A 26213-nucleotide genomic window follows, 5' to 3' on the forward strand; every position below is an offset into this window, starting at 1 on the left:
TCTTTTTAAACATTTTTGTTTATGGAGCAGGTGCTGTGGTGTTGGAGGCTAAGCCTCTGCCTGCAGCACCAATATCCCATATGGGTGCCAGTTTGGGTTCCGGCTGCTCCACTTCCAATCCAGCTGTCTAATGTGCCTGGGAAAGCAGCGGAAAATGGCCCAAGTACTTGGACCCTGTACCCAAACGGGAGACCTGGAAGAAGCTCCTGGCTCCTGGCTTGAGATCAGCTCAGCCCCAGCTATTGCAGGCCATTTGGGGAGTGAACCAGCAGATCGAAGACTTTTCTGTCTCTTCCTCTCTCTCTGTAACTCTAGCTCTCAAATAAATAAACAAATCTTTAAAAAAATGGTTTTTTTGTTAATTTGAAAGAGAAAGAGCTCCAATCCACCAACTCACTTTTTTTAAAAAAAAGACTTATTTATTTGAAAGGCAGAGTTACAGAGAGGCAGAGAGAAAGAAAGAGAGAGAGAGAGTCAGTCTTCCATCCAATGGTTCACTCTCTAGATGGCCGCAACGGCCGGAGTTGTGCCGATTTGAAGCCAGGAGCCTCCTCTGTGTCTCCCATACAGGTGCAGGGGCCCAAGGACCTGGGCCATCCTCCACTGCTTTCCCAGGCCATAAAAGAGGCCTGGATTGGAAGTGGAGCTGCTGAGACCTAAACTGGTGCCCATTTGGGATGCCAGCACTGCAGGTGGCAGCTTTACCCAGAAACTGAGAACTCAATCCGTGTCTCCCATGTGGGTGACATGGAACCAAATACTTGAGTCATCACCACTGCCTCCCTAGGTCTGCACTGCCAGGAAGCTGGAGTCAGGAACTAGAGCCAGGAACCAAACCCAGGTGCTTCAACGTAAGACGTTGGTGTCTTAAACTGCTAGGCTAAATCCCCGCCCCGACATTCTTTATAGAAATCAACAAAAGCCTACCTTACAGCTTGAGAACTTAATATTATCTTAACATCCCTGCACAAAAGCAATAGTGGCCGGCGCCACGGCTCACTAGGCTAATCCTCCGCCTTGTGGCGCCGGCACAGCGGGTTCTAGTCCCGGTCGGGGCACCGGATTCTGTCCCGGTTGCCCCTCTTCCAGGCCAGCTCTCTGCTGTGGCCAGGGAGTGCAGTGGAGGATGGCTCAAGTGCTTGGGCCCTGCACCCCATGAGAGACCAGGAGAAGCACCTGGCTCCTGCCATCGGATCAGCGCGCCAGCCGCGGCGGTCATTGGAGGGTGAACCAACGGCAAAGGAAGACCTTTCTCTCTGCCTCTCTCTCACTATCCACTCTGCCTGTCCAAAAAAAAAAAAAAAAAAAAAGCAATAGTATAGGGACACATCAACAAGGTCATGGAAAAAAAGGAATTAAAATATAAGTTTATTTTGGGGCAAAAAAATTTTTGCAATCTATGCATAGGTTTTTCATAATATGTATTTTCCATAAAGTTTTTGAAGACCCCTCACAGATGGTTAAGGAGGATATATATGCTTTATGGGTACTTTTTACAGGGATAAGGGGGTATTTTTATTCATACAATTCTTATTTAAGTAATGAATAGTTTTTTCAAAAAAGAGGCTATACAGAATGCTAAGCAGTGAATTTTATGTTAGGTAGTCACTTTGATTCATTCTTTATTACAATGTCTAGATGTTTCAGCTACTTTCCAACTTCATCTTTCAATTTAAAAAAAAAAAACTCACAAGTTAGTGTGTAAAAATGAGCCATCAGCAAGGCTATGACTGACACAGGGTTAGTTCTACTCGAGCAGACACCTGCTACTAACAAACTTTGCTTCTGGTGGACGTGTGAAGTGTCCTCTGGGAACTCCCAAGTGCACCAGAATTTCACACAGGAAACCTAATTCCAACAAGCACCTTAAAAAGAAAGTAAGAACCAGACACTTAGGTTTTGGAAATAAAGTCTAACAAGGAGCTTTTGCTGGGGGCAGATGGCGATGCCACACAGAGCTGGCACGGCAGGAGCACAGACCTCCCTTCTCAAGCCGGCAGCCCAGCCCCTGCCCTCCCCTACCTTCTATTTCCGAGTCGCTGTCATTCAGCGACGGGATGTTGATGAGGGTCTGCCGGCTGTCTCTCAGCACCACCAGCTGCAGCTTTCCTCTAGACTTCTCGATCAGTTTTCGAGCATCCGTTAAAGACATGTTCTCAGTGACAGTCCCATTGATCTGTGAGTTTATGGGAAATGACAGTGTCATATGCCACCACTATTCACAGTGAGCAGACATTCCCATTTCCCCCTTCCAACAAGGCAAGGCTCAGAAACTCAAGATACACAAGCTTGAGGATGACTAACAAAATAAAAACAAACTCTTCCTTAAATAAAATATAACGTGCATGCTTGACTCCAAATACATGTTTGGAAGAGCTGTAATGAACCTCAGTTACTCTGCTAATTTATATAACTGTGGTTTAGAAGAATTACTAAATATTCCGCGCTCATATGCCACCAACTCTCCCTCTCATCTTTCCCTAGTTTAGGGAACAGGAACTTAAACTTTAAATGGACACAGAAGGGGCCTGGCATTGTGGCGTAGTATGTTAGGCCTCCACCTGCAATGCTGGCATCCAATTCTGATCCAGCTTCCTGCTAATGCGCCTGGGAAGGCAGCAGAGTACGTCTGGAGTTTTCCCATGGTATGCAGTATGTACTCCTTTCAAAGTACATTTGACTGAACACCTCAGCAGATTTTAAACACAGACGTGAACAAGCGACTTTGCACGTCTGTGTGTAGCGTGAACTGCAGGGAGTAAAGCAATTGGGTAGCTGTGACTTGGGCAGTTTTCTGCGGGCAAGACCTAGAGACGGAAGAGACACTGCTGGAACCCCTGCATTAAATCATCGCATCTCCCTTGATCTGCACTGCTGCACGTCACTGCCTCAATTGCTGTGCTTACTTGTTACATTAGGTTTTAGAACTGACACATAAAACTATGCATTTATAGGATACCACATGATGTTTCCATCCAGGCATACACTATGTCATGTTCAATCACGGCAAACATCTATCTCCTCAAACACGCATCATGTCTTTATGGTAAAAACATCACTAATCCTTTTCTCTAGTTTTTTTTTTCTGGAAAAATATCCAGGGTATCATTGTCACCTATGGTCACCCTACTGTGCCATATAGAATATAGGATGCTAGAACGTCTTAGTCTTCTCCAATTATAACTAACTGCCTCCCAATCAACCTTCTCCTCTCCCAGTCTTCCTCACCCCACCCCCCAGCCCCTGCTAACAAGCACTCTAATCTCAGACCCCACATCCGAGATCATGCTCTGCTTCTCTTTCTGTGCCTGCCTTATTCCAACATGACTCCCAGTTCCATCCATGTTGTCCCAAATGTCAAGATTCCATCCTTTCTTGTGGCTTTATAGTATTCCATTTTATCTGTACACCATGTTTTCAGTGGATGAGCTTTTACTTTGAAATGTCAGACCCCAGCACCTTCTCACAGTTCCCAAGGAGCCTGCAGGCTCCTTGCCCACAGGAGCCTAGGATACATGATGGGAGGCATTATGGCAAGGGCTGGGGATGGTCCTGGGCCACAGGAGGACAGAGGCACAGCATCTCTTCATTTCAGTCTGGTAAAGCCAGTTCTGAGTTCAAAGAAGGGAAGCCAGAATCGACTCCTGACCAGCTGGAAGGGTCGCTTTTCTCCAGCCTGCAGCTTTCTTGAAAGACCCCATGTGCTCTTAGCTCTGACTCTCACCCATCCCTGAATCCAGCCCCTTTCACAGCGTTAAGTGTGCAAACCACAGGCGTTTGGCGAGTAGCTGGGGAGTGCTGCTGGATGCTTTCTCTTAGAGACCAGTGCTTTTGATTCAGCCGAATTTATTTCCAAGCCTGGGTTTTTTTTTTGTTTTGTTTTGTGTTTTTTTGTTTGTTTGTTTTATTCATTTCTAGGAATTTATTCTAATGAAATAAAAGGAATAGACCGCAAAGACATGATGGGCACATAATGTTCCTCTCAGTGTGTCTTTTTTTTGTTGTTGTTATATCTAGGTTTTTTTTTTTCCTTTTTTTTTTTAATTTAATAAATGTGCATTTACAAAGTGCAACTTTTGTATTGTTGTGGCTCCCCCCTCCAACCTCCCTCCCTCCCACGGCCCTCCCCTCTCCCACTCCCTCTTCCATCCTGCCCTTCATCGAGTTTCATTTTCAATCACCTTCATATACAGAAGATCAACTTAGTATATACTAAGCAAGGATTTCAACAGGCTGCACTCACACAACCGCACAAGGTATAGGGCATTGTTCGACCAGTAGTGTTGTTTTTAAGTTTCATAGTAAAACACATTAAGGACAGAGATCCTACGTGGGGAGCCTGTACTCAGTGACTCCCGTTGTTGATTTAACAATTGGCACTCTTATTTATGATGTCAGCAATCACCCAAGACTCTTGCTATGAGCTGTCTAGGCTATGGAAGCCCCTTGAGTTCACCGACTCTGAACTTGTTTAGTCAAGGCCATATCACAGTGGAGGTTCCTTCCTCCCTTCAGAGAAAGGCGCCTGCCTCCTTGATGGCCTGTTCCTTCTGCTGGGGTCTTGTTCACCAGGATCTTTCATTTAGATTGTTTTTTGCCACCGTGTCATGGCTTTCCATGCCTGTGAGACTCTCATGGACCTTTTAGCCAGATCCGAATGTCCCAAGGTTGATTCTGAGGCAGGAGTACTGTTTTGGGCCTTTGCCGTTCTATATGAGTCTGCTGTGTGTCCTGCTTCCCCCGCAGGATCATACTCTCCCTTTTAATTCTATCCTTCATTGTTTGCTTACACTGGTCTTATTTGTGAAATCTCTTCGACACTTACCCTATCATTTTTTTCGGTTGTGTATTTATACTTATCACTTTACCAAGTGCCCTGGCATTGGTATCTGCCTCCCAAGCCTGGTTTTTTTGATAAAAGTCATCTCAGCATGCTAACTCCCATCCCAACTAAGTTTCCATGCAGTGGTCCAGGAGCGCAGGTCCCTAAGCACGTGTGTGAGTGCTCTCTGCCGCGGGAGCCCACCTTAAGAATGATGTCCCCTTCATGGAGGTTGCCATCCTTAGTTGCCAGTCCCGTCCTGGTCATTTCTTTTATGAAGATCTGACTCCCCAGCCGGAGGCCGTACTCTAGGTAGGAGACAAGCACAAGAAAATCCACATGAGTCACCAACCTGTACGGATGACGAAGCCTGGTGTGTGGCACAACATACTTAGGAAAACGTGGTTTTATATATGGGACCGTCTGTGAGAGAGCTGACCTGGCCTCTTCAAAACAGAGGCAGAGAGACCGCTGCAGATGCTGAGACAGAAAAGTCAAATGCAACTCATGAACATTCCCATGATTCTTGACCTAGTGCAGGGGTGGGGCTGCGCTATATTATTATATACTACACCAAGGGACTTTAAAAAGTTGCAGAGGGGCTGGTGCTGTGGCGTAGCGGGTAAAGCTGCCACCTGCAGTGCCGGCATCCCATATGGGCACCTGTTCGAACACTGGCTGCTCCACTTCCAATCCAGCTCTCTGCTATGGCCTGGGAAAACAGTGAAAGATGGCCCAAGTCCTTGGGCCCCTGCACCCGCGTGGGAGACCTGGAAGAAGCTCCTGGCTTTGGATCAGCACAGCTCTGGCTATTGCAGCCAATTATGGAGTGAACTAGTGGATGGAAGACCTCTCCCTCTCTCTCTCTGCCTCTCCTTCTCTCTCTGTGTAACTCAGACTTTCAAATAAAATAAAAATAAATCTTTTAAAAAAAAGTTGCAGAAAAATGGAATTAAAAGTTAAGCTTATTTTGGTGCCAATTTTGAAATACATATATAGCTTTCTCATACTTTTTCCATACACTTTTTAGTTCCCTTATATTTTAAAAATTATTGTTTACTTTCTTTGAAAGGCAGAGAGACATAGATGGGTAAAGAGTTCCCATCTACCAGTTTGCCCCCTCAAATGCTGGGCCAGGACGAAGCCAGGAGCTCAATCTAGGTCTCCCATGTGGGATGCAGGGACACAACTACTTGAGCTGCTGCGGGAAGTTAGCAGGAAGTTGGAATCAGGATCAGAGCTAGACTTGGACCTCTGGTATGGGATGCCATTGTCCCAAGGGTCGTTCCAATGTTAACTGTCAGAAGTGTGACAACAGCATCAAGGTGACACAGGAGAAATGACCTTATCCTCGGGAGATCTGTGATGAAATGTTTCATCACATGAATGGCGTGATGTTTCCTGCAACCTACTTCCAAGTAGTTCTTAAAAAAAAAAAAAAAAAAAAAAAGGAAACCTCAGGGTGGGGAGGGGCAGAGAGAAGGGAAAAATGGGAGAAGGGAAGGCAAGCAAGCACACGTGGCAAAAATGTTAATAATCGGCAAAACTAGGTGAAGGCTAAGTGGGTGGAGACACATTCAGTGTCTCCAGACCAGCAGGCACACAAAGCAGGTGACTAAAACCAGCTTAGCTTCGGGAGTTAATGCATTCTCAATTCTACCAAAAGAAAAGGGACCGCATTTATGAGGTATGTGTGCTTTAAAATGTTTTTCATGCTATTCAGACTATTCTCATTTTACTTACTAATCTGTAAAAATACATATTTTAAGGATGGATTTCAGTTCTTCTGTGGAAGCTACACAACCTAATAGGTTTCAAAACAGGTATTCAAAATTTTTTTGCTGTTTGAACTAAGAAAAAAAATCTTATAATTGACAAGAAAGTAACTGGGTAACTTGGAAAGTCACAAAGTAGATTTTAAAATAAGTCTGGAATGACGTACAGTTCACTCGTTAGCACAGATCTCCCTACAGAGATTAGAAGCATTGAGATGCATCCCCAACCCCTTCAGGAAGCTACAGTCCAGAAAGAGGGGTAGGGGCTCCGGCCTCCACCAAACAGCTGCACAGCTCAAAACTGGCAACTCTGAGAGACATCCTTCTACCAGCAATTCCTCTACCCTCCTAAAAACTGCACTGACGGTAAGTTTTCAAGCAGATTGATGGGTGTACAGTGGGTACTTCTTAGAGAAAAAAATTAATTGACCACCCTCTAAGACATTTTTAGATTTACATTTTTTTTTCCATTTTATTTGCAAGGCATAAAGTCAAAGAAAGAGACAGAGAGAGATCTTCCATCCGTTGGTTCACTCTCAAATGCCTGCAACAGCCAGGGCTGGGTCAAGCCAAAGTCAGCAGCCAGGAAAGCAATCCAGGTCTCCCACGCGGGTGGCAAGGTCCCCGGCGCTAGCTGGCCAGCTCTCAGAGGGTGTAGTCGCAGGAGATGGATCAAGCAAGAACTTGAACCAGGCACTTCAATAGGAGATGCAGGCATCCCAAGCAGCATCTCATTTGCTGTGCCCAATGCCTACCCCAAGCTTCAAAGACATTTACAAGCAAGGATATTCCATGTCCATGAAATCCAATCACTGGCCTTATGAATGGATATTCTCTCTTAATAAAATGTAGATATGTTGTCTACTGTCAGATTTCTTTCAGAATGAAATCTTGAGGCCAGCATTGTGGTGCACCAGGTTAAGCCACTGCTTGCAACACTGGCAAAATGCATTGGAATGCGGGTTCAAGTCACTGCTGCTGCTTCTGATCCAGCTCCCTGCTAACGCACCTGGGAAGGCAGCAGATGATGGCCCGAGCACTGGGGCCCCTTCCATCCATGGGAGACCGGGATCGAGTTCCTGACTTCTGGCTTCACCTTGACCCAACCCTGAAAGTTTTGGCCATTTGTAGATAGAACCAACAGATGGAAGATTCCTGCCCCCAATCCCATCACTCTGCCTTTTAAATAAATAAGACCAACCATGACTAGGGCAGTTTCATAATATAGACAATGTCTTTTTAAATTGCAGGTCACAGTTCATTAGCAGGTCTTGAAATCAGTTCTGTGGGCTGCGACCAGTACTTCTTAAATTTAACGTAACAGGATCTTGCAGAGTAAACTGCACGCAATAAGCTCTGTGCTGTGACACTTCTGCTCAGATTTTTGATATGCAGGTGTATCCATGAGTATCTACAAGATGTGGTTCCTTCCAAGAGGAGAAGGGGGGGGTGGGTAAGAGGGAAGGAGAGAAAAAGAAGTTCAAAAAGCAGTGCCGGGGACAAAATCCTGGGGTGCCTGTCCTGTGGTTCGGGGTCAGTTCAGGGAGGACAAGTGTCACAGCAGTTAAGCTGCTGCTTGGGTGCCAGCTTCAGGGCCTGGTTTGAGTCACAGCTCCTCTGCTTCAACCCAGCTTCCTGCTCATGTGCACACTGGGAGGCAGCAGGTGACGGCTCAACGCCACCCACATGGGAGCCCTCGGTGGAGTTCCAGGCTCCTAGCTTTGATGTGGCCCAGCACTGGGTATTGCAAGCAATTGAGAAGTAAACTAGTGGATGGAAGATCTCTCTGTGTCTGTTTCAAATAAAATAAAATGAAAATAAATAAACAAAAAATGTTTTTAGTCTGCCTTTCAAGTGAAAATAAAGTTGACTATGCAATGCTAAGAAATTGTAAGACAGGCCGGTGCTAATAGGCTAATCCTCCACCTGCAGCGCTGGCACCCCGGGTTCTAGTCCCGGTTGCTCCTCTTCCAGTCCAGCTCTCTGCTGTAGTCTCGGAGTGCAGTGGAGGATGGTCCAAGTGCTTGGGCCCTGCACCCGCATGGGAAACCAGGAGAAGCACCTGGCTCCTGGCTTTGGACTGGCGCAGTACACCAGCCGTAGCGGCCATTTGGGGGGTGAACCAATGGAAGGAAGACCTTTCTCTCTGCCTGGAGAGAGAGAGAGAGAGAGAGAGAGAGAGAGAGAGAGAGAGAGAGAAAGGAGGGAGGGAGGGAGGGAGGGAGGGAGGGAGGGAAGGAAGGAAGGAAGGAAGGAAGGAAGGAAGGAAGGAAGGAAGGAAGGAAGGACGGACGAAATTTTAAGACAAAGCCAAACCTCAGTGTGTCGTGGTGGTCCCTGCAAAACAGGGAATGAAGCCTCCCCAACATGGGGCCCCCGTGCGGATCAGTAAGACAGCACGCATTGGGCACAGAACAGAGGCTCCACTAGCGTGAGCTGGGGCATGATGCTTTCCCATGGTGTGTCCGACTCAGGCGCACCAGGCCTCCCAGGAGAGCTTGTGCTCTCAGACTATAGTGCCCAACCCATGGCTTCTTCCTGAGATGACGGGGCTGGACTGGGGCCTGGGGATCTGCCTTTTTTTTTTTTTTTTTTTGGACAGGCAGAGTGGACAGTGAGAGAGAGACAGAGAGAAAGGTCTTCCTTTGCCATTGGTTCACCCTCCAATGGCGGCCGCGGCTGGTGCGCTGCGGCCGGCGCACCGCGCTGATCCGATGACAGGAGCCAGGTACTTCTCCTGGTCTCCCATGGGGTGCAGGGCCCAAGCACTTGGGCCATCCTCCACTGCACTCCCGGGCCACAGCATAGAGCTGGCCTGGAAGAGGGGCAACCGGGACAGAATCCGGCACCCCGACTGGGACTAGAACCCGGTGTGCTGGCGCCGCAAGGTGGAGGATTAGCCTAGTGAGCCGCGGCGCCGGCCGAGATCTGCATTTTTAACAAGTGTTCAGGTAACAGCCCACACTGCTTTGAGAACTGCTAGCCTGGTCATTTCAAAGCTCAGTACTGCTGGCTCTGCCACCGACAACACAACTCTGCACGGGTCATTGAGACTTCCTGTGCCTCATTCTCCTAGTGTCTAAAATGCAGATCAACCGGTGACATGCTTCCCCTGTGGGTGTGAGGATGAACCCAGCCAACAGGTGCTGGGGGCTTAGGTCAGTGCTGTGCCCCTGTCACATGTTACTTTATGCACTGGCAATTTCTAGGAGGAGAGTGACCCTGGTCCCCACATCCAGGGGGCCCACCTTCATTTGCTTTGCTTTTCATCAGAAGGACTCCAATGGGTCTGTCTGGCTCCGGCCGGCCCCGTGGCTCTGGACTGGGGCTGCGGGAACGCAGGTGCTCACGGCTGCGGCTGCGGTGCCCCTCATATCGGGCGTCAGCCTGGGCTCTGTGGCGGTAGCCCCCTGACGGGCTGGAGGCCTGCTCATAGTCCGGGTCGTTGTAGCCTTGGTGATAGGAGCGCTCGTAGTCACGGTCAATGCTCCGGCCGCGGCTGCTGTCCCGCGGGCGCCCATAGTCGTGGTCTAGGCCCCGCTCCAGGCTCCGGCCACGACTCCGGTCTCGGGCGCCCCCATAGTCGTGGTCCAGGCCCCGCTCCAAGCTGCGGCCACGGCTCCGGTCCCGGCTGCGGTCCTGTTCTCCGCTCCGGGCACGCTCATGCAGCCGCCCCCGCTCTGGGCTGTCCTCCCAGCTGCGGCTGAGCCCCTCATGGCTGCTGCGCCTGCTCCTCTCACTGTACCCACTGCGGAAACTTCGGCCATCCAAGTCGTCCATCACCTCAAAAGCCGGGTCATCCCGTTCCAGGGCAGGGCTGCCCTGCGGCAGGGGCACCTGCACCTTCCGGGGTCTCTTGACCACCTGTTGTCAAAACAAAAGAGGGACGCAGGCCAATCACCATCAAGCACGGAGAATGCAGGGATCAAGAGCTCTGTCCCAGTTCAGTTCCGGTGAACTTCCGCCCTAGGTACTCACTAAGCCGCAGGCCCCTTACCTGCACATGGGCACAGGTGAGAACTAAGTAGGGCGATGACTGAGAAGCTGTGAGACGGTACCCTGAATTAAGATAATGAGAGCATCACAGGCCAAGCATCCCTAATTCAAACGTTTGATACCCAGAATACTTCCAAATCACTGCCTTTCTGAGGACCAACAAGATGCCATGAGAGGACAGTTCTACACTGGCCCTCATGGGACAGGTCAAGCACACCGACCTTAAGTGCACTAAAAATCTCATACAAAATTACCTTCAGGCCTTGTGTGTAAGGTGTACATAAAAAGTGAGAACAAGAGAATTTTCAAGACTTGCTCCCCTCCACAAGATATCTCATTATATGTAGGCAAACAATGCAAACGCTGAAAAAAAAAATCCAAAATCGAAAAACTTCCGGTACCAAACATTTCACTAAGGGATTCTCGATGTATGCCTCCAAAATCTGCTTCTACTCAGGCACGACACTCTTCAGCTCCCGAGGTATAAAAATGAAATGAAACTCCAGGAAAGGAGACACCCTACATGACTGCCTACTCTCTTCTAAAAGTTAGTGCTCTCAGAGAGGTGCGGACGGGCCAGGGAAAGAGGGACCCTTTGGATTAAAAGGGACTTAAAAGGCTGGCGCCATGGCTCAATAGGCTAATCCTCTGCCTGTGGCACCAGCACCCTGGGTTCTAGTCCAGGTCGGGGCACTGGATCCTGTCCCGGTTGCCCCTCTTCCAGGCCAGCTCTCTACTGTGGCCAGGGAGGGCAGTGGAGGATGGCCCAAGTACTTGGGCCCTGCACCCCATGGGAGACCAGGAGAAGCACCTGGCTCCTGCCATCGGATCAGCACGGTGTGCCAGCTGCAGCACGCCAGCCGCAGCAGCCATTGGAGGGTGAACCAACGGCAAAGGAAGACCTTTCTCTCTGTCTCTCTCTCTCTCACTGTCTACTCTGCCTGACAAAAAAAAAAGGGGGGGGGGGGGGACTAAAGACTTAACAAGCAAACTCCACCAATGAACTTGGATCCTGGACAGGGAAGAAAAACTGGCCAGGAAAGGAATCATGAGATATGGACTGGGTAGGAGATGATGCTCTATATGGACTTATTAACTTTGTAATATGGAATAGTATCATAGATATGACCGTATTCTTAGGAGATGTTTGCTCAAGTACTAAGGCCTGAACTGTCATGATGTCTACCACTGCCTTTGAAAAAGCTTACCAGAAACAGGAATGGGCATTTACATGTGTGTATATATAGAGAAGATTGCAGAATGTTGACTTTTTAAAGGATCTTTCAATTCTTCTTTCTTCTTAAAAATGTGCATAGTAAAATGCTGAAAAATATGCCAGAGGGGCCAGCACTGTGGCTCAGAGGGTTAACGCTCTGGCCTGAAGCGCTGGCATCCCAAATGGGTGCTGGTTCAAGACCTGACTGCTCTATATCCAATCCAGCTCTCTGCTATGGCCTGGGAAAGCAGTAAGAAGATAGCCCAAGCCCTTTGGCCCCTGCACCCATGTGGGAGACCTGGAAGAGGCTCCTGGCTTCGGATCGGCGCAGTTCCAGCTGTTGTGGCCATCTGGGGAGTGAACCATTGGATAAAAGATCTCTCTCTCTCTCTGCCTCTCCTCTCTCTGTGTAACTCTGACTTTCAAATAAATAAATAAATCTTTAAAAAAAAAAAGAAAAATATACCAGATACCTGGTCTGTCCCCAGCGCTGCCCTTAAACACACTTGTATCACAATTCTTGCTTTGCATGTTCCTCACCTGTCCCTGTAGTGAACACTCCTTGCAGCACAGCCTGGTTCCAGAGTCGGTCTGGTGGCATCACGCTCATCATCCAACCCCAGCTAGTGCTTTATGAATGAGTGAATGATTTAGTGTATAAAATCAATGAATGCTATAGACTGCTACGGTCTGCTAAGACACTCAGTCTGTGAAGTTGTAACAGCTCTCACGTGGGCCTTTACAAATGAGTTTTTGTGGTGTGGCAGGTTAAGCCACCGCCTGCAGTGCCGGCATCCCATATGGGTGCCAGTTCGAGACCTGGCTGCTCCACTTGTGATCCAGCTCCCTATTATGGCCTGTGAAAGCAGTGGAAGATGGCCCAAGTCCTTGGGCCCCTGCACCCATGTGGGAGACCTGGAAGAAGCTCCTGGCTCCTGGCTCCTGGCTTCCAGCTTTGGATCGGTGCAGCTCCAACCGTTGCAGCCACCTGGGGAGTGAACCAGCAGATGGAAGACCTTTCTCTCTCTCTTTCTCTCTCTGTGTAACTCTGACTTTCAAATAAATCTTTAAAAAACAAACAAACAAAAAAGTTTTTGAGCAGAACATTTTCTTCTAGATTAACATGGGTGTAGAGTGTGCTTGATCTAACTCATTCTTAGGGGGCTAACTGTCTAACCTGGCTCCCTAGGCAAGCTCAGGCAAGAGAGTCACTTGTCTCAGAACAGAGAGGAGAGGCAGGCAGGTAACTGACATACTTCACAGCATCACAACGTCACCCTCCCAAAGCACTGAGGGGCCACCAAGGTGCAGCCCCCGGCTGGTGGAATTCTGTCTAATGCTTAAGAGCAAGTGGTCATTGTCTTCTGGGCACAGAAACAAAAAGCTATGGCAGCGAGCTGAAGGCAAACTTACGATGGCAGCGATCTTTCCGCTTTTTCTCAGCTGCTGGACGGCGAATGAGTGCAGAACATCTTCCATGGGGGTGCCGTTAACCATGACCACCCTGTCATTTTCTCTGCAAACAAGAGATGCACACAGGCTGTGAAAAACTCCCATCTGCACGTGGGAAATCATTAGTGAGAAAAAGCCAGCAGCAGCGCATGGATCAGACGCTTACGAAAGGGCTCAGTGTCTCACAGCTCCCGAAGCTTCGTCACCTCAGTCTAAGCTCTTCCCAGGAAGCAGCAGGGGTCACACAGCTCAGCGCTGAGAGTGCCCAATGGAAACCACCTGGAGAGAGGGGGGCTGGCCCTCTCCCAACCACAGGGTCACTCCAGCAGGCACCCAATGGTGCCAGCTCTGCACATGAAGAGAAATTTCTCCATCAGTCCCTGCTACTGTGGTATGTAGTGTATTTTAGAAAGTCACAAACATTCCAAAGTAGATACACATCCATTTATTTGTGCTTTGTAGGAGGTTAAGATATGTTGAGATCACAGAATCCTGCTACTTCAGCTCATCCTAAAAATGATTTTAGGGGGCCGGCACTGTGGCATAGCAGGTAAAGCCACCGCCTGCAGTGCTGGCACCCCCTATGGGCACCGGTTTGAGTCCTGGCTGCTCTACTTCCGATCCAGCTCTCTGCTGTGGCCTGGGAAAGCAGAAGAAGATGACCCAAGTCCTTGGGCCCCTGCACCCATGTGGGAGACCTGGAAGAAGCTCCTGGCTCCTGGCTTCAGATCGGCACAGCTCCAACTGTTGCAGCCGACTGGGGACTGAGCAAGTGGATGGAAGACTTCTCTCTCTCTCTGCCTCTCCTCTCTCTGTGTAACTCTGACTTTCAAATAAATAAAATAAATCTTAAAAAAAAAAAAAAAGAAAACATGACACCATCACTAGATATATTAACAAAACATGATTTTAAAATTTCACCTGGCTCCGTATGGAAGACTACTGCCTGTGAGAGGACTAGATGGGCACTGAGCAGCAACAGAACAGAAGGTTCTGAGCCATGTGCTAAAGCAGCCAAACAGTTAGTTGCAGATTCTGCCCTGAGAAGTTATTCTGAGGGAACAGAACAGCAAGATCGCTTCAGGCCAGATGGCTGGCAGCTGGAAACCCATGTGTTCTGTAGTAAGTTTTTCCAATTCCTGCATCCCTCTTATAATAAGGTCATCAGAGGTGAGCATTTGGCACAGAGATTGGGACACCAGAATTCTGTATCGGAGTGTCTGGGATCGAGTTCCGGCTCGGCTCCTGATGCAGCTCCCTGCTAATGCACCCAGAAGGCAGCAGAAGACGCCCAAGTACTCGGGTTCCTGCACCCATATGGGAGACCTGGAAAGAGTTCCTGGCTCTGGTATGGCACAGCCCCAGCTGTTCTGGGCCATGAGGGCGTGAGAAAGTGGAAGGAAAACCTCTCAAACAAATAAAAACAAATAATATTTTTTTAAAAATACAAATAAGATCATTATAATAATTATAGAAATTATTAGTAGCAGTCTCCTCATCAAAGACTATAAATCAAAACAAATATGAAGAGCTGTGTAAGCAAATCTGGGAGGAATTTGCTAATTTTCATCCAACAAATCCTTCCACTAGGACTCCCCATCCTTTGTCCTGGAAGAGAGGGGGAGGTGGGTAAACAGACTCCCCTAAAAACCTGGGGAGTCCAAACAGACCGCATGCTCAGCTCTCTCTCACTGCTGAGCCACCTGCCTGGCCTGCCCAGGTGTATTTTCTCCATTTAACCATGTAATCTCAGTCTCCCCAAGTCCAAGTGACTGGGAACTCTGTCCCTTCCATTCTATTTTTTTTTTTTTTGACAGGCAGAGTGGACAGTGAGAGAGAGACAGAGAGAAAGGTCTTCCTTTGCCATTGGTTCACCCTCCAATGGCCGCCGCGGCCGGTGCGCTGCGGCCGGCACACCGCGCTGATCCGATGTCAGGAGCCAGGTACTTCTCCTGGTCTCCTATGGGGTGCAGGGCCCAAGCACTTGGGCCATCCTCCACTGTACTCCCTGGACACAGCAGAGAGCTGGCCTGGAAGAGGGGCAACCGGGACAGAATCTGGTGCCCCGACTGGGACTAGAACCCAGTGTGCCGGCGCTGCAAGGCGGAGGATTAGCCTAGTGAGCCGCCTGTCCCTTCCATTCTGATGGATGCCCCGTCCCCAGTAAAGCCTTATCACTTCAGGGGGAAAAAAAGAGCTGGGTAAGTCTGAGGAAAACAAAGAGCACAGCCCATTTCAAACTCCAGACCAGCAAAGGCTCCGAACTCTGGCAGCAACACTTGGGACCATTTTCCTCGGGAAGCAACTGCTTCCTGTTCCCAAATGTTTGGGGTTGTGCAAACACCATGCATTATAGTCTCAATGTTTTCTTGGTGCCTTTTCAAATGTTGTATGAAAGTCTGATATCTTTGTAAAACTCAGCAAAGTGCACACCAACCAAAAGGCTAACACACAGGGCTGGTGGGGAGGACACTCACTGCAGCAGCCCGTCAGCAGGCCCACCCGGGAGCACGTCGGAGATGACGATGGAGGTCTCTCCATTCTCAAAGTGGGGGTTGTCTCGGCCTCCAGACACTGCAATTCCAAATCCTCTTTTGGAATCCTGTGTTGGAGTAAGAAGAAAAATTTAACATCCTTCTGTAAGGGCCTTACAGGATTTATTACACATGCTCAATAAAATAAAGGCGCAATCAGAAACTAGAGACAGCTCAGGAACACAAGGGCTTAGAGAAACAAACGAGGAGCCAAAGGGGTTTTACAAGGGGAAAACGGCTTTGTGTGCAGGAAGACTGATAGTGCAGACTGGAGCTATCACTACAGCTCCTAGCAAGAGCAGGGACAGCTTCTGTCCAAACCAGGATGTGCTCCTGGCAGCTCCGGGGCGCCTGTGGGCACCAAGCTCACTGCAGCGCGAACAGCGTCAGGAAAAACCACATCTGGGCTAAAACTGCATTTTAAAAGTGTATCTTCAACCTCAAGTTAGATGAGCTGGTGGTTTTGTTTTAATACAGGGTGAAAAAGAAGTAAATGGATTTTTAAGATTAAGATTTAAGTTCTGAGATCTTCTGCACCAGCAGGGCTTTAACCTGCTCCTACATGGATACAGGAGGGAAATAGAGATCGACTGCATCCAGGAATGAGCGAGCGATGCACAACAGCAAACCCAGGTGTTACATAACCCCAATTCCCTTCAGTGTTTAAAAGCGCTAAGCCTGATTTCATCCAGACAATACGGGTGTATGTGACTGTGCAATCCTAAATCAGGTGGGCTTGTACAAAATCAACTCAGAGAATCTTTCCTGCCAAGGAAAAGGCCCCACTATTCTGACTGATGACAAACGAAGATAAACTCACAACAGGCTGCACTGCTGTTTATTAATCACATGGCTTTCAATCTGGCAGAACCAACAGCTGGCGCCTGGTTCAGGACAGAGGCAGCTCCATCCTCTTTATCAAGCCAGAAAGTCTCTCACCATTGCCACTTTGGGATTCAGAACTCAAGGGCATCGAGAAGAGCCAGAAAGAGGAGAGGAGCTGAATTATGACACCTAAGCAGGCAAAGCCCTCAACGGAAAACAGTAAGCAGTGATCTGGGAGTGTGGGCCCGTGGACACTGTGACATTTCTTCCCACCTGGATAACTCAATAAACAGTTCATTCAGGAACCAAATTTTCATGGAAAACAGGGCAAGATTCTGAAGGTCAAAGGAAAACTCTCCACGAAGGAAACTGGCAGTCCCTCTAGGAAGGGAGAGAGGAAGCCCTGTAGGTCCCAGGAAAATCCGAGCAATGCTGACATGCAGACAGTGATGGAGTAAGAATTCAGAACCATGAATGTGTAACACGGATTTGCTACACACTGAATACAGACTGGGCTCCGTGGATGGAAGCTACATGGGTAATACTTCTGAATGCACTTGTTAAGCACAACAGATTTACATGGGCTATTACTTCTACTCTCAACCCCATGGAGGCAAAGACATTCAAAGGCATTTTTAACTTGACTGCCTCAACCCCTCTTCATATAACCAGGAACGGGACAAGAAATAGAACTGTTCTCCTGGTTCCTTTGCCAATATTTTCCAGTTAAGTTTGTACTTAACACTTACTGAGGGGTGCAGATGCATGTTTTAGCAGTTAAGATGCCACTTGGGACAGCTCCATCCCGTATCACAGTGCCTGGGCTGGAGCCTCAGCTCTGCTCCTGAATCTGGCTTCCTGCTGATGGGCATGCTGGGTGGCAGAAGCAATGGCTCAAGCAGCTGGGGTCCTGCCACCCATATGGGAGACCTGGATTGAGCTCCTGGCTCTTGGCTTTGCCTTGATCCAGCCCTGGCCATTGCAGGCGTTTGGGGAGTCAGCTAGTGGATGGGAGATATCCCTGTGTCTGTCTCTTTCTAACTTTCAAGTAAACCAATAAGATTTTTTTTTTTTTTGACAGGCAGAGTGGACAGTGAGAGAGAGAGAGAGAGACAGAGAGAAAGGTCTTCCTTTGCCGTTGGTTCACCCTCCAATGGCTGCCGTGGCCGGCGCGCTGTGGCTGGTGCGCCACAGCCGGCGCACCGCGCTGATCAGAAGGCAGGAGCCAGGGGCTTCTCCTGGTCTCCCATGCGGGTGCAGGGCCCAAGCACTTGGGCCATCCTCCACTGCACTCCCTGGCCACAGCAGAGAGCTGGCCTGGAAGGGGGGCAACCGGGACAGGATCCGGCGCCCCGACCGGGACTAGAACCCGGTGTGCCAGCGCCGCTAGGTGGAGGATTAGCCTATTGAGCCGCGGCGCCGGCCCCAATAAGAAATTTTTTTTTTTTTTTTTTTTTTTTTTTTTTGACAGGCAGAGTGGACAGTGAGAGAGAGAGACAGAGAGAGAAAGGTCTTCCTTTGCCGTTGGTTCACCCTCCAATGGCCGCCGCTGCAGCCGGCGCACCGCGCTGATCCTGGCAGGAGCCAGGAGCCAGGTGCTTTTCCTGGTCTCCCATGGGGTGCAGGGCCCAAGCACCTGGGCCATCCTCCACTGCACTCCCTGGCCATAGCAGAGAGCTGGCCTGGAAGAGGGGCAACCGGGACAGAATCCGGCGCCCCAACCGGGACTAGAACCCGGTGTGCCGGCGCCGCAAGGTGGAGGATTAGCCTATTGAGCCACGGCGCCGGCCCAATAAGAAATATTTTTAAAGAACTCACTGAGAGGGGCTGGTGCTGTGGCGCAGCGGGTTAAGCACAGCCTGCAGTGCCAGCATCCCATATGGGCGCTGGTTTGAGACCCAGCTGCTCCACTTCTGATCCAGCTCTCTGCTATGGCTTGGGAAAGCAGTGGAAGATGGCTTGAGTCCTTGGGCCCCTGCACCTGCGTGGGAGACCCAGAGGAAGCTCCTGGCTCCTGGCTTCAGACCAGCACAGCTCCAGCCATTGCGGCCAATTGGGGAGTGAACCAGTGGATGGAAGACTTCTCTCACTCGCTCTCTGCCTCTCCTTGTCTCTGTGTGACTCTGACTTTCAAATAAATAAATAAATCTTAAAAAAAAAAAAAAAAAACAACTCACTGAGAGCAATATAGGAATATGTGTTACAAGCAAAACTCTAGAAGTTATAAAGGCTACCTCAGTACAGGTCATTTTCATTTCTCCCTTTCTTTTCTCTTTTGTGTACCTGTTCAATCTGCAGACAGCGGAATACACTAAATAACCTCTAAAACGTTCTATAGTATACAGACTTCACTAAAAATATATAATAGAGGAGCTGGTGCTGTGGTGTAGTGGGTAAGTCACCACCTGCAGCACCAGTATCTCATTTGGGCACCTGTTTGAGTTCCAGCTATTCCACCTCCAATTCAGCTCTCTGCTAATGCATCTGAGAAAGCAGTGGAAGATGGCCCAAATCCTTGGGCCCCTGCACTCATGTGGGAGAACCAGAAGAAGCTCCTGGCTCCTGGCTCCCAAATGGCCCATCTCTGGCCATTGCGGCCATTTTGGGGAGTAAATCAGCAGATAGAAGACTCTCTCTCTCTCTGCCTCTGCCTCTCTATAACTCTAACTTTCAAGTAAATAAATAAATCTTACACACACACACACACACACACACAATAGCATGCAAATTTTTGTCAACCCAGTAGTGTCTGACAGCTGCTACCTACACCAGTAACGTATTACCTAACTGAAGGGGGAATAAACCAAAACTGCATATGGGCAAAAATGGTAAGATCTGTGATCCATAAAACCCAGAATGTGCCCATACAACCCATGAATCCCACACAGAACTCACCTTCTGTAGGGTCACGGTGTACTGTTCCCATATCAGCTCTTCCATGCCTGGGGCCTGTTTTAAAATAAACAAAACCAATCTGATTAAAACCACAAATGCCAGAAATGAAGCCAAAATTCAACATATCTCAATACAAAGTCCAGTTCACACTTTCTGCATGCCAAAAAGAGATGATATCTGTTTGGAAAGTTATGCTATCAACTTTCAAATGCACTCCCCCTTCAAGGCAATGGCAGTCTCAACAATGCCACTAGAAAATTTAGAGACATCACGGTGAGAGAGGGAACAACGTGCTAGGTGTTGAGCCCTTTGTTATCAGCATTCCAAAAACACTATCATCACAAAAATCCCTTTACAAACACCTGTGTTTCACGAGCAGGTGTTTGGCACAGCCAATGATGACACCAGCTGGGAGGCCAGCATCCCCCATGAGATGCCTGGGTTTGGACCTCAGCTCCACTTCCAATTCTAACTTTCTACTAGTGCATACCAAGGAGGGCTATTGGACTTGGTTCCTGCTACCCACCTGAGAGACCTGGATTGAGTTCTGGGTCCTAACTTTGGCCTAGCCCAGCCTTGGCTGCTGCAGGCATTTGGAGAGTAAACAAGCAGATAGCAGATTTCTCTCTCATCCCCTCATAAATTTTTAAAAATCTAATTTGAAAAACTGCTTTCTCATTTTTTGAACCCCTCTCCCCCTCCTTGTAAAAGGCAGTGTCCCAGGGAAGTTTCTGCACATCTGTGTCCAAGGACCTCCTTGGCCTCATCACAGTGCGCTCAGCTGGACAATCTGTGGTATTTTTGGCTTTTCCTCCATTTGTATGGCTGGATGTGAAGGATGAAAATGGCTCAAAAACTGGGCTTCTGTCTCCAACAATATTCCACAGTAGATGTTGACAAAAAACCCGACAAACAGTGCTGTCGTGATAAAAATTCTAATAATCCATTGAAGGCAAGCTGCCTTTCAGGGCTACATACACTAAGAAAGCTCAAAGCCTGGCATAAAGCATGATCCTGGGAGAAGGAGATGCAAACTGGGTGGAAGATTGGATCTGGGTGATCACTGAGCAGGAAAATGTACTGCCACATAGAAGGAGATGGCAGGACACTTGCCTGTCTCGTCCATGGCTCTACAACCATCCCTCCAAAGAACTTCTAGCAACAAACCTGCACACACACAGGTTTAGTGCTGAGATTCATGTCTGATGTGACCACACTTCCCCAAACACTCACACTCAAGGTGGTCCCGTGTGTTCATCGCCTACATAGAGGCAAATGGAAATCCTACCCAAAGAACACACAGAACCTAAACACAGGCTTCAAAGAACATCCCAGGTTAGCATCAAAGCAGCGTGCACAGACACAACCTGCTACAGTTTTAATAGGATATAGCTCCAAAACTTCTGCAGTTAAGTGCCCAAGTCACCAACTAATGGTATTAAGAGGGAGGAAAGTTAATCCAGTTAGGAGGTGGGCCTGGTGCGAAGGCCTGAGGCACAGGGCGTGGCTTTGAGAGGTGCTTCTCATGGGAGGGCAGGATATGAAAGGGAGGCTGGGCTGCAGATGCTTGCCCACCATCCTCTGCCCTCACCAGCAGCCTCACACCCATGGGCCCACCCTGTGTGCTGTGAACCCCAAAAACTGTGGGCCAAATAAACCTCCTTTCTTCATATATAGCTTATCAGATATTTTATTGTATGACAAAAAGTTGAGTAATTTAAAACCACTTTTAAGTTTTTTTTTTTTTTATTTGACAGGCAGAGTTATAGACAATGAGAGAGAGAGAGAGAGAGAGAGAGATCTTCCTTCCTTTGGTTCACCCCCAAAATGGCCGCTATGGCTGGAGCTGCACCAATCCGAAGCCAGGAGCCAGGTGCTTCCTCCTGGTCTCCCTTGTGGGTGCAGGAGCCTAAGCACTTGGGCCATCCTCCACTGCCTTCCTGGGCCATAGCAGAGAGCTGGACTGGAAGAGGAGCAACCGGGTCTAGAACCCGGCCACCCATATGGGATACCGGCGCTGCAGGCAGAGGGTTAACCAAGTGAGCCAAGGCGCCGGCCCCACTTTTAAGTTTTTAAACAGAAAACCAATGTAATATTCACTAAGGAGATAACTATACATATATAGAGATCTGTACTTAAAAAGTATGGTACAAGGGAGGAAATCAAGAAACAAAACTTCATTGTTTGTTCTTATTTTCACAAATCCATAATTACATAAGCACATTTGGAAAAGACTGGAAGGACACCAAAATGTATTAAATTTCCTAAGGAGTTGTGATATTACTGAGAATATTTTTGTATGAGGACATTACTATTTTTTAAAAATATTTATTTTATTTATTTTAAAGAGTTACAGAGAGAGGTAAAGACACAGAGGAGGGGGAAGAGGAGGGAGAGGGAGAGGCAGAGGCAGAGGCAGAGAGAGAGAGATCTTCCTTCTGCTGATTCACTCCCCAAATAGCTGAAATGGCCAGAGCTGAGCTGATTCAGAGCCAGGAGCTTCTTCTGGGTCTCCCACTTGGGGCAGAGGCCCAAGGACTTGGGTCATCCTCTGATGCTTTCCCAGGCACATTAGCAGGGAGCTGGATCAGAAGTAGAACAGCCGGGACATAAACTAGCACCCATATGGGATGATGGCATTGAAGGCAGGAGTTTTAAACTCTGCACCACAGTGCTGGTCCCAAAGACATTACTTTTAAAACACATTTTTATTTTAAAAATAAAAGTACAAACTATCTTTTTAAATTATTAGATTTAAAATAGATCATTGACACACACACACACACACCCAAAATAAAGGGTTGCTACAAAATTTTATTTAAAAGTTTCCAGGTAGAATGAATCTGGCTTTTGAAATTCAGGTTCTTCCTTAATGAGTGAACACTCTCTGTAAGCACTACTGTATGACTTAAAGAGCAACTTAAACTAGATTTGTCAAGAGCAGGCGTTGTGGTGCAGCAGGTTAAGCTGCTGCTTGGGATACTGCATTCCAAGTCAGAATCCCTTGGATCAAATCCTACCTCTGTTTCTGATCCCAGTTTCCTGCTAAGGAGCACCCTGGGAAGTAGCAGGTGTTGGTTCAAGGACTTGGGTTACTGCCACCCACATGGGAGACCCAAAGGAGTTCCAGGCTTCTGGCTTTGGCCTGGCCCAGGCCCAGCTGTTCCAGGCATTTGTAGAGCACATCAGAAGACGGAAGATTCATATCCTCTCTCAAAGTTGATTTGTCATAGACAGGATCAACATTTTACCATTATCACCATCAATAGAGCGGAATCAAAATTTCAAATGGTCAGATCTGGCCATTAACTTGCCTAGTTATCTAAAACCTCAGATACCAGATAGGAAACTGATTAGAATCTAAGAAGCCTCTCTTCTCACTCACAGTTAACAGGTTAAGACATTAACCAGAATATTACAAGGAAACTTACTGTGCTAAACTAAATGGAAAATCTAAAATCTTAAAGGTGTAGGGATTGGGTAAAAAGCAATTTTTTTATTATTTTTTATTTATTTATTTGACAGATAGAGTTAGACAGTGAGAGAGAGAGACAGAGAGAAAGGTCTTCCTTCTGTTGGTTCACCCCCCAAATGGCTGCTACAGCCGGCATGTTGTGCCAATCTGAAGCCAGGAGCCAAGTGCTTCCTCCTGGTCTCCCATGTGGGTGCAGGGCCCAAGCGCTTGGGCCATCCTCCACTGCCTTCCTGGGGCACAGCAGAGAGCTGGACTGGAAGAGGAGCAACAGGGACTAGAACACGGCGCCCATATGGGATGCCAGTGTCGCAGGCGGAGGATTAACCTACTGAGCCACGGCGCCGGCCCCAGGTAAAAAGCAATTTTATCAGCACTTTGAACATTAAAAATGTATCCTTAGCATGTATATTTAGCACACAGAGCTGTGCATTTTTGCAACAATCTCACCACCATTCATTCAAAACTATTAACCGAGCATCCCATATGTGCCAAGCACGCAGTCTGTGGCACTCTGGATACACAACAGAACACAGCAGCCAGAGCCCTTGTGGAGTTCTCCAGCTAGCCACAGTGCCCAGAAAACAAACCAGCGTGTCTGCCTTGCCAAGTTTCTCCAGTACCTTTTCGGAAGCACAGGGCACCCCACGCTATCACCCATATTCCTCAGAGTGTGAGCTCTGCGTACACACCCGCGGGCAGGAGGCAGCGTGAGTCAGCTCGGCTGAGACCTGAGCTGAGGCCGCTCCAACTGGGCCACCAGGCTCTGGCCCCACCCATGGTGCTGGGCTGTGGGAGCCTCAGACCTGCTGCTGACACATGGACTGTGCATGAATGCCAGCGGGTGGCTGCTGAGGGTGTGGGAAGCCTTCCAGGGAGGGCCACGCATCCAGCAGCTGGAGGAAACGCGGAGACATGTGCACATCACGTGCACGTAGGATACCTGGCTACAGCAGGCACCGCGGCCATGTTCTCAAAGGCCACAATTGGGAAACCAAATATCTACCAAGGGCAGAACAAACAGCAAGAAAAATACAAAGTTGCACTGCCATGAAAACAAACCAACCACAGCCACATACACTCAGAAGCACAACAGGGCACAGGACATATCTCTAATAAAATGTGGACTGAAAAACATGCCGAGGGATTGGTTCATGCGGTATCATTTTTAAAGAGTTAAAGAGGCAAACAACATTTTACAACAATGTGAACACATTTAACACTACTCAAATGAAAACTTTAAAGGGGTTAAGATGGTAGATTTTGTGTTATGTGCTTTGTGTGTGTGTGTGTGTGTGTGTGTGTGTAGTAAAACTACACCATCAAAGTAGGGGATGAAAGGCACAAAATTCAGGACAAAGTGGCCAGGGCAGGCTGCAGAGGGCGAGGCAGGGAGTGACACATAGGGTCGTGTGTTCTGTCTCGGTGAGGTCCATGGGATGTGGGTTGAGCTCATGGTATTTAATCAACACTGCGTCACTCAATACTGAACTCTTTTACAGGCATCAGATTCCTTAAGTTACAAGAACAGCAAAGCGAGTGAGAGGAGCATCCAGCAGTCCCTGGTTCCCAGACAGGGACCCAATACCAAATGGTCATCTAATACTGATTTTGCAGTTCCGATTTCGCAAAGTGACAGGGCAGAACAGAGATGGCAAAGTGGGGGTGGCACCAGCTCGGGGAGACAAAGAAAGGCAAGCGTGGTGCGCAGGCATGGAGATGCCGGGGCGGGGGGCAGTGCAGAGGGTGCAGGTGCTGAAGGCTCCAAGTCATCTTTTCCACCTGAGGGTCAACATGCTGCCCACCAGGAGGGTCCTCTGCACGCTCCTCATCACTTCTCCTTATCGTTCCTACTTCTCCATCCCCGCCCAGACAGGACAAGCCCTCCTGGATCCCCTGGAAGGCTGACTTTTGTACCACAAATAAAGTCTGTGTGATCAGGTATTTGTGTGAATAAAAGGAGAGAGAGGGACTTGGACAAGTAGTTATTTGATTTGTTTCCTATTAAAGAAAACATCCTCTACTTTTCATTAAAACTTCTTTCCTATGGAAAACCTTGGCCAACTGGATTTTTAAACATCACATATATTTCACATAAGAACTCAGAAATGTGTTTTACAGAAAGAGCAGTCACAACTCAGATACAAATATCCTCAATGTCTCCTAAACAGGCCACTTTCAGGTTTTCTGTTCACTAAAACTGCTGCTTCCGAAGATGGAGATCACAGCTGAAAACCAAGTTTAATATAAAGCCACCCACAGGGACACACTCCATAGAACCCCCAAGCTCCTCAGCGGCACACGTGATACAGATGCCACAGGCTCCAAGCACACAGGAACACAAGGGACACATGGAAAACAACTTCTCTGATCTTTGAGACAACCGGACAAAGGGAGTTCAAACAGCACGTATTTCTGCAGAGCAAGAAGACAACACTGTTTTACCCCAAATGAGAAACCCTCAAATGCAAACAATCGTACATTAAGCCACATGTAGGAAGCGAAAACCATGCCAGCAGATTCCCAACGTCAGAAAACAGCAGCTCTGCAGCACAAGCCCAGAGAATGGCTGTCAGCAACCCACCGCTGCCCACACCCCACGGTCTGCAGAGCCCAAGTCAGCCCGAGCATAAAGGAGCCACTGTGAGAGCGGCTCCTCTCCCCCAGGAGAGAGGGGGAGAGTGCCCCGCAACTCACATGGCCTTTCAGTCTCCCACAGCTCTTCACAGCCTGGATCCACATCCTGTGTAGCACCCGAGCAGCCTTCATGGCCTCCTGGGAGCCGGCCTGGCCGCCGCCTACCTCGCAGGCTGCTCACCCATGGCCATGCCTCCACGTGGTTACATAAGGCGGATACAATAGTGCCCCACATTCGCGGCAAATCCTGTTGTCATCTCACACAGTGCCGCATCCAGACGGCAGAGCTGCTGCGCGCGTTGTAAAGCCCCACTTGTGAGGTCAGAAGAGAAGGCGGCCCCTCTCCCACGCGAGGAACCAGCGTGTGCCAGGAGATACTTCTCCTAGCCATAGGAGATGGCCGTGTATCAGCAGAGAAGATTAAGCAGAGTCGGCACTCCGTGTGCCCTCTGTACCCAGAGCCTCTGCGACGGCAGGTGCAGCCAAGCACAGAGGGAGAGCATTCCCCAAAACTGTGCCTGTACAGAACATGCACGGACTTCTTTCTCAGCACCCCTCCCTCAACAAGACAGTGCAACAACGATGCATC

The 26213-nt window shown here is 48.6% G+C and overlaps 1 protein-coding gene across 10 annotated transcripts in view; it reads right to left on the minus strand.

Annotated features, from left to right (window-relative positions):
* The window catches only part of TJP2 (tight junction protein 2), a 138063-nt gene that overhangs the window by 23892 nt on the left and 87958 nt on the right, over positions 1 to 26213 (minus strand). For 8 of the 10 annotated variants that reach the window (XM_051846396.2, XM_051846400.2, XM_070051018.1 and 5 more), the window contains 6 exons: positions 19516 to 19569; positions 15739 to 15863; positions 13223 to 13325; positions 9846 to 10461; positions 5027 to 5130; positions 2023 to 2176 (listed from right to left, as the gene is read on the minus strand). In XM_051846396.2, the coding sequence (XP_051702356.2) occupies positions 2023 to 2176; positions 5027 to 5130; positions 9846 to 10461; positions 13223 to 13325; positions 15739 to 15863; positions 19516 to 19560 (1147 nt within the window). In that variant the 5' untranslated portion in view covers positions 19561 to 19569. Of the gene's footprint in view, positions 1 to 2022; positions 2177 to 5026; positions 5131 to 9845; positions 10462 to 13222; positions 13326 to 15738; positions 15864 to 19515; positions 19570 to 25684; positions 25782 to 26213 lie in introns of those variants that run through there. The other 2 variants (XM_051846390.2, XM_051846381.2) reach the window with 2 other exon arrangements.

This window comes from Oryctolagus cuniculus, chromosome 1 (genome assembly GCF_964237555.1).
Source record: "Oryctolagus cuniculus chromosome 1, mOryCun1.1, whole genome shotgun sequence".
NCBI classification, from domain to species: domain Eukaryota; kingdom Metazoa; phylum Chordata; class Mammalia; order Lagomorpha; family Leporidae; genus Oryctolagus; species Oryctolagus cuniculus.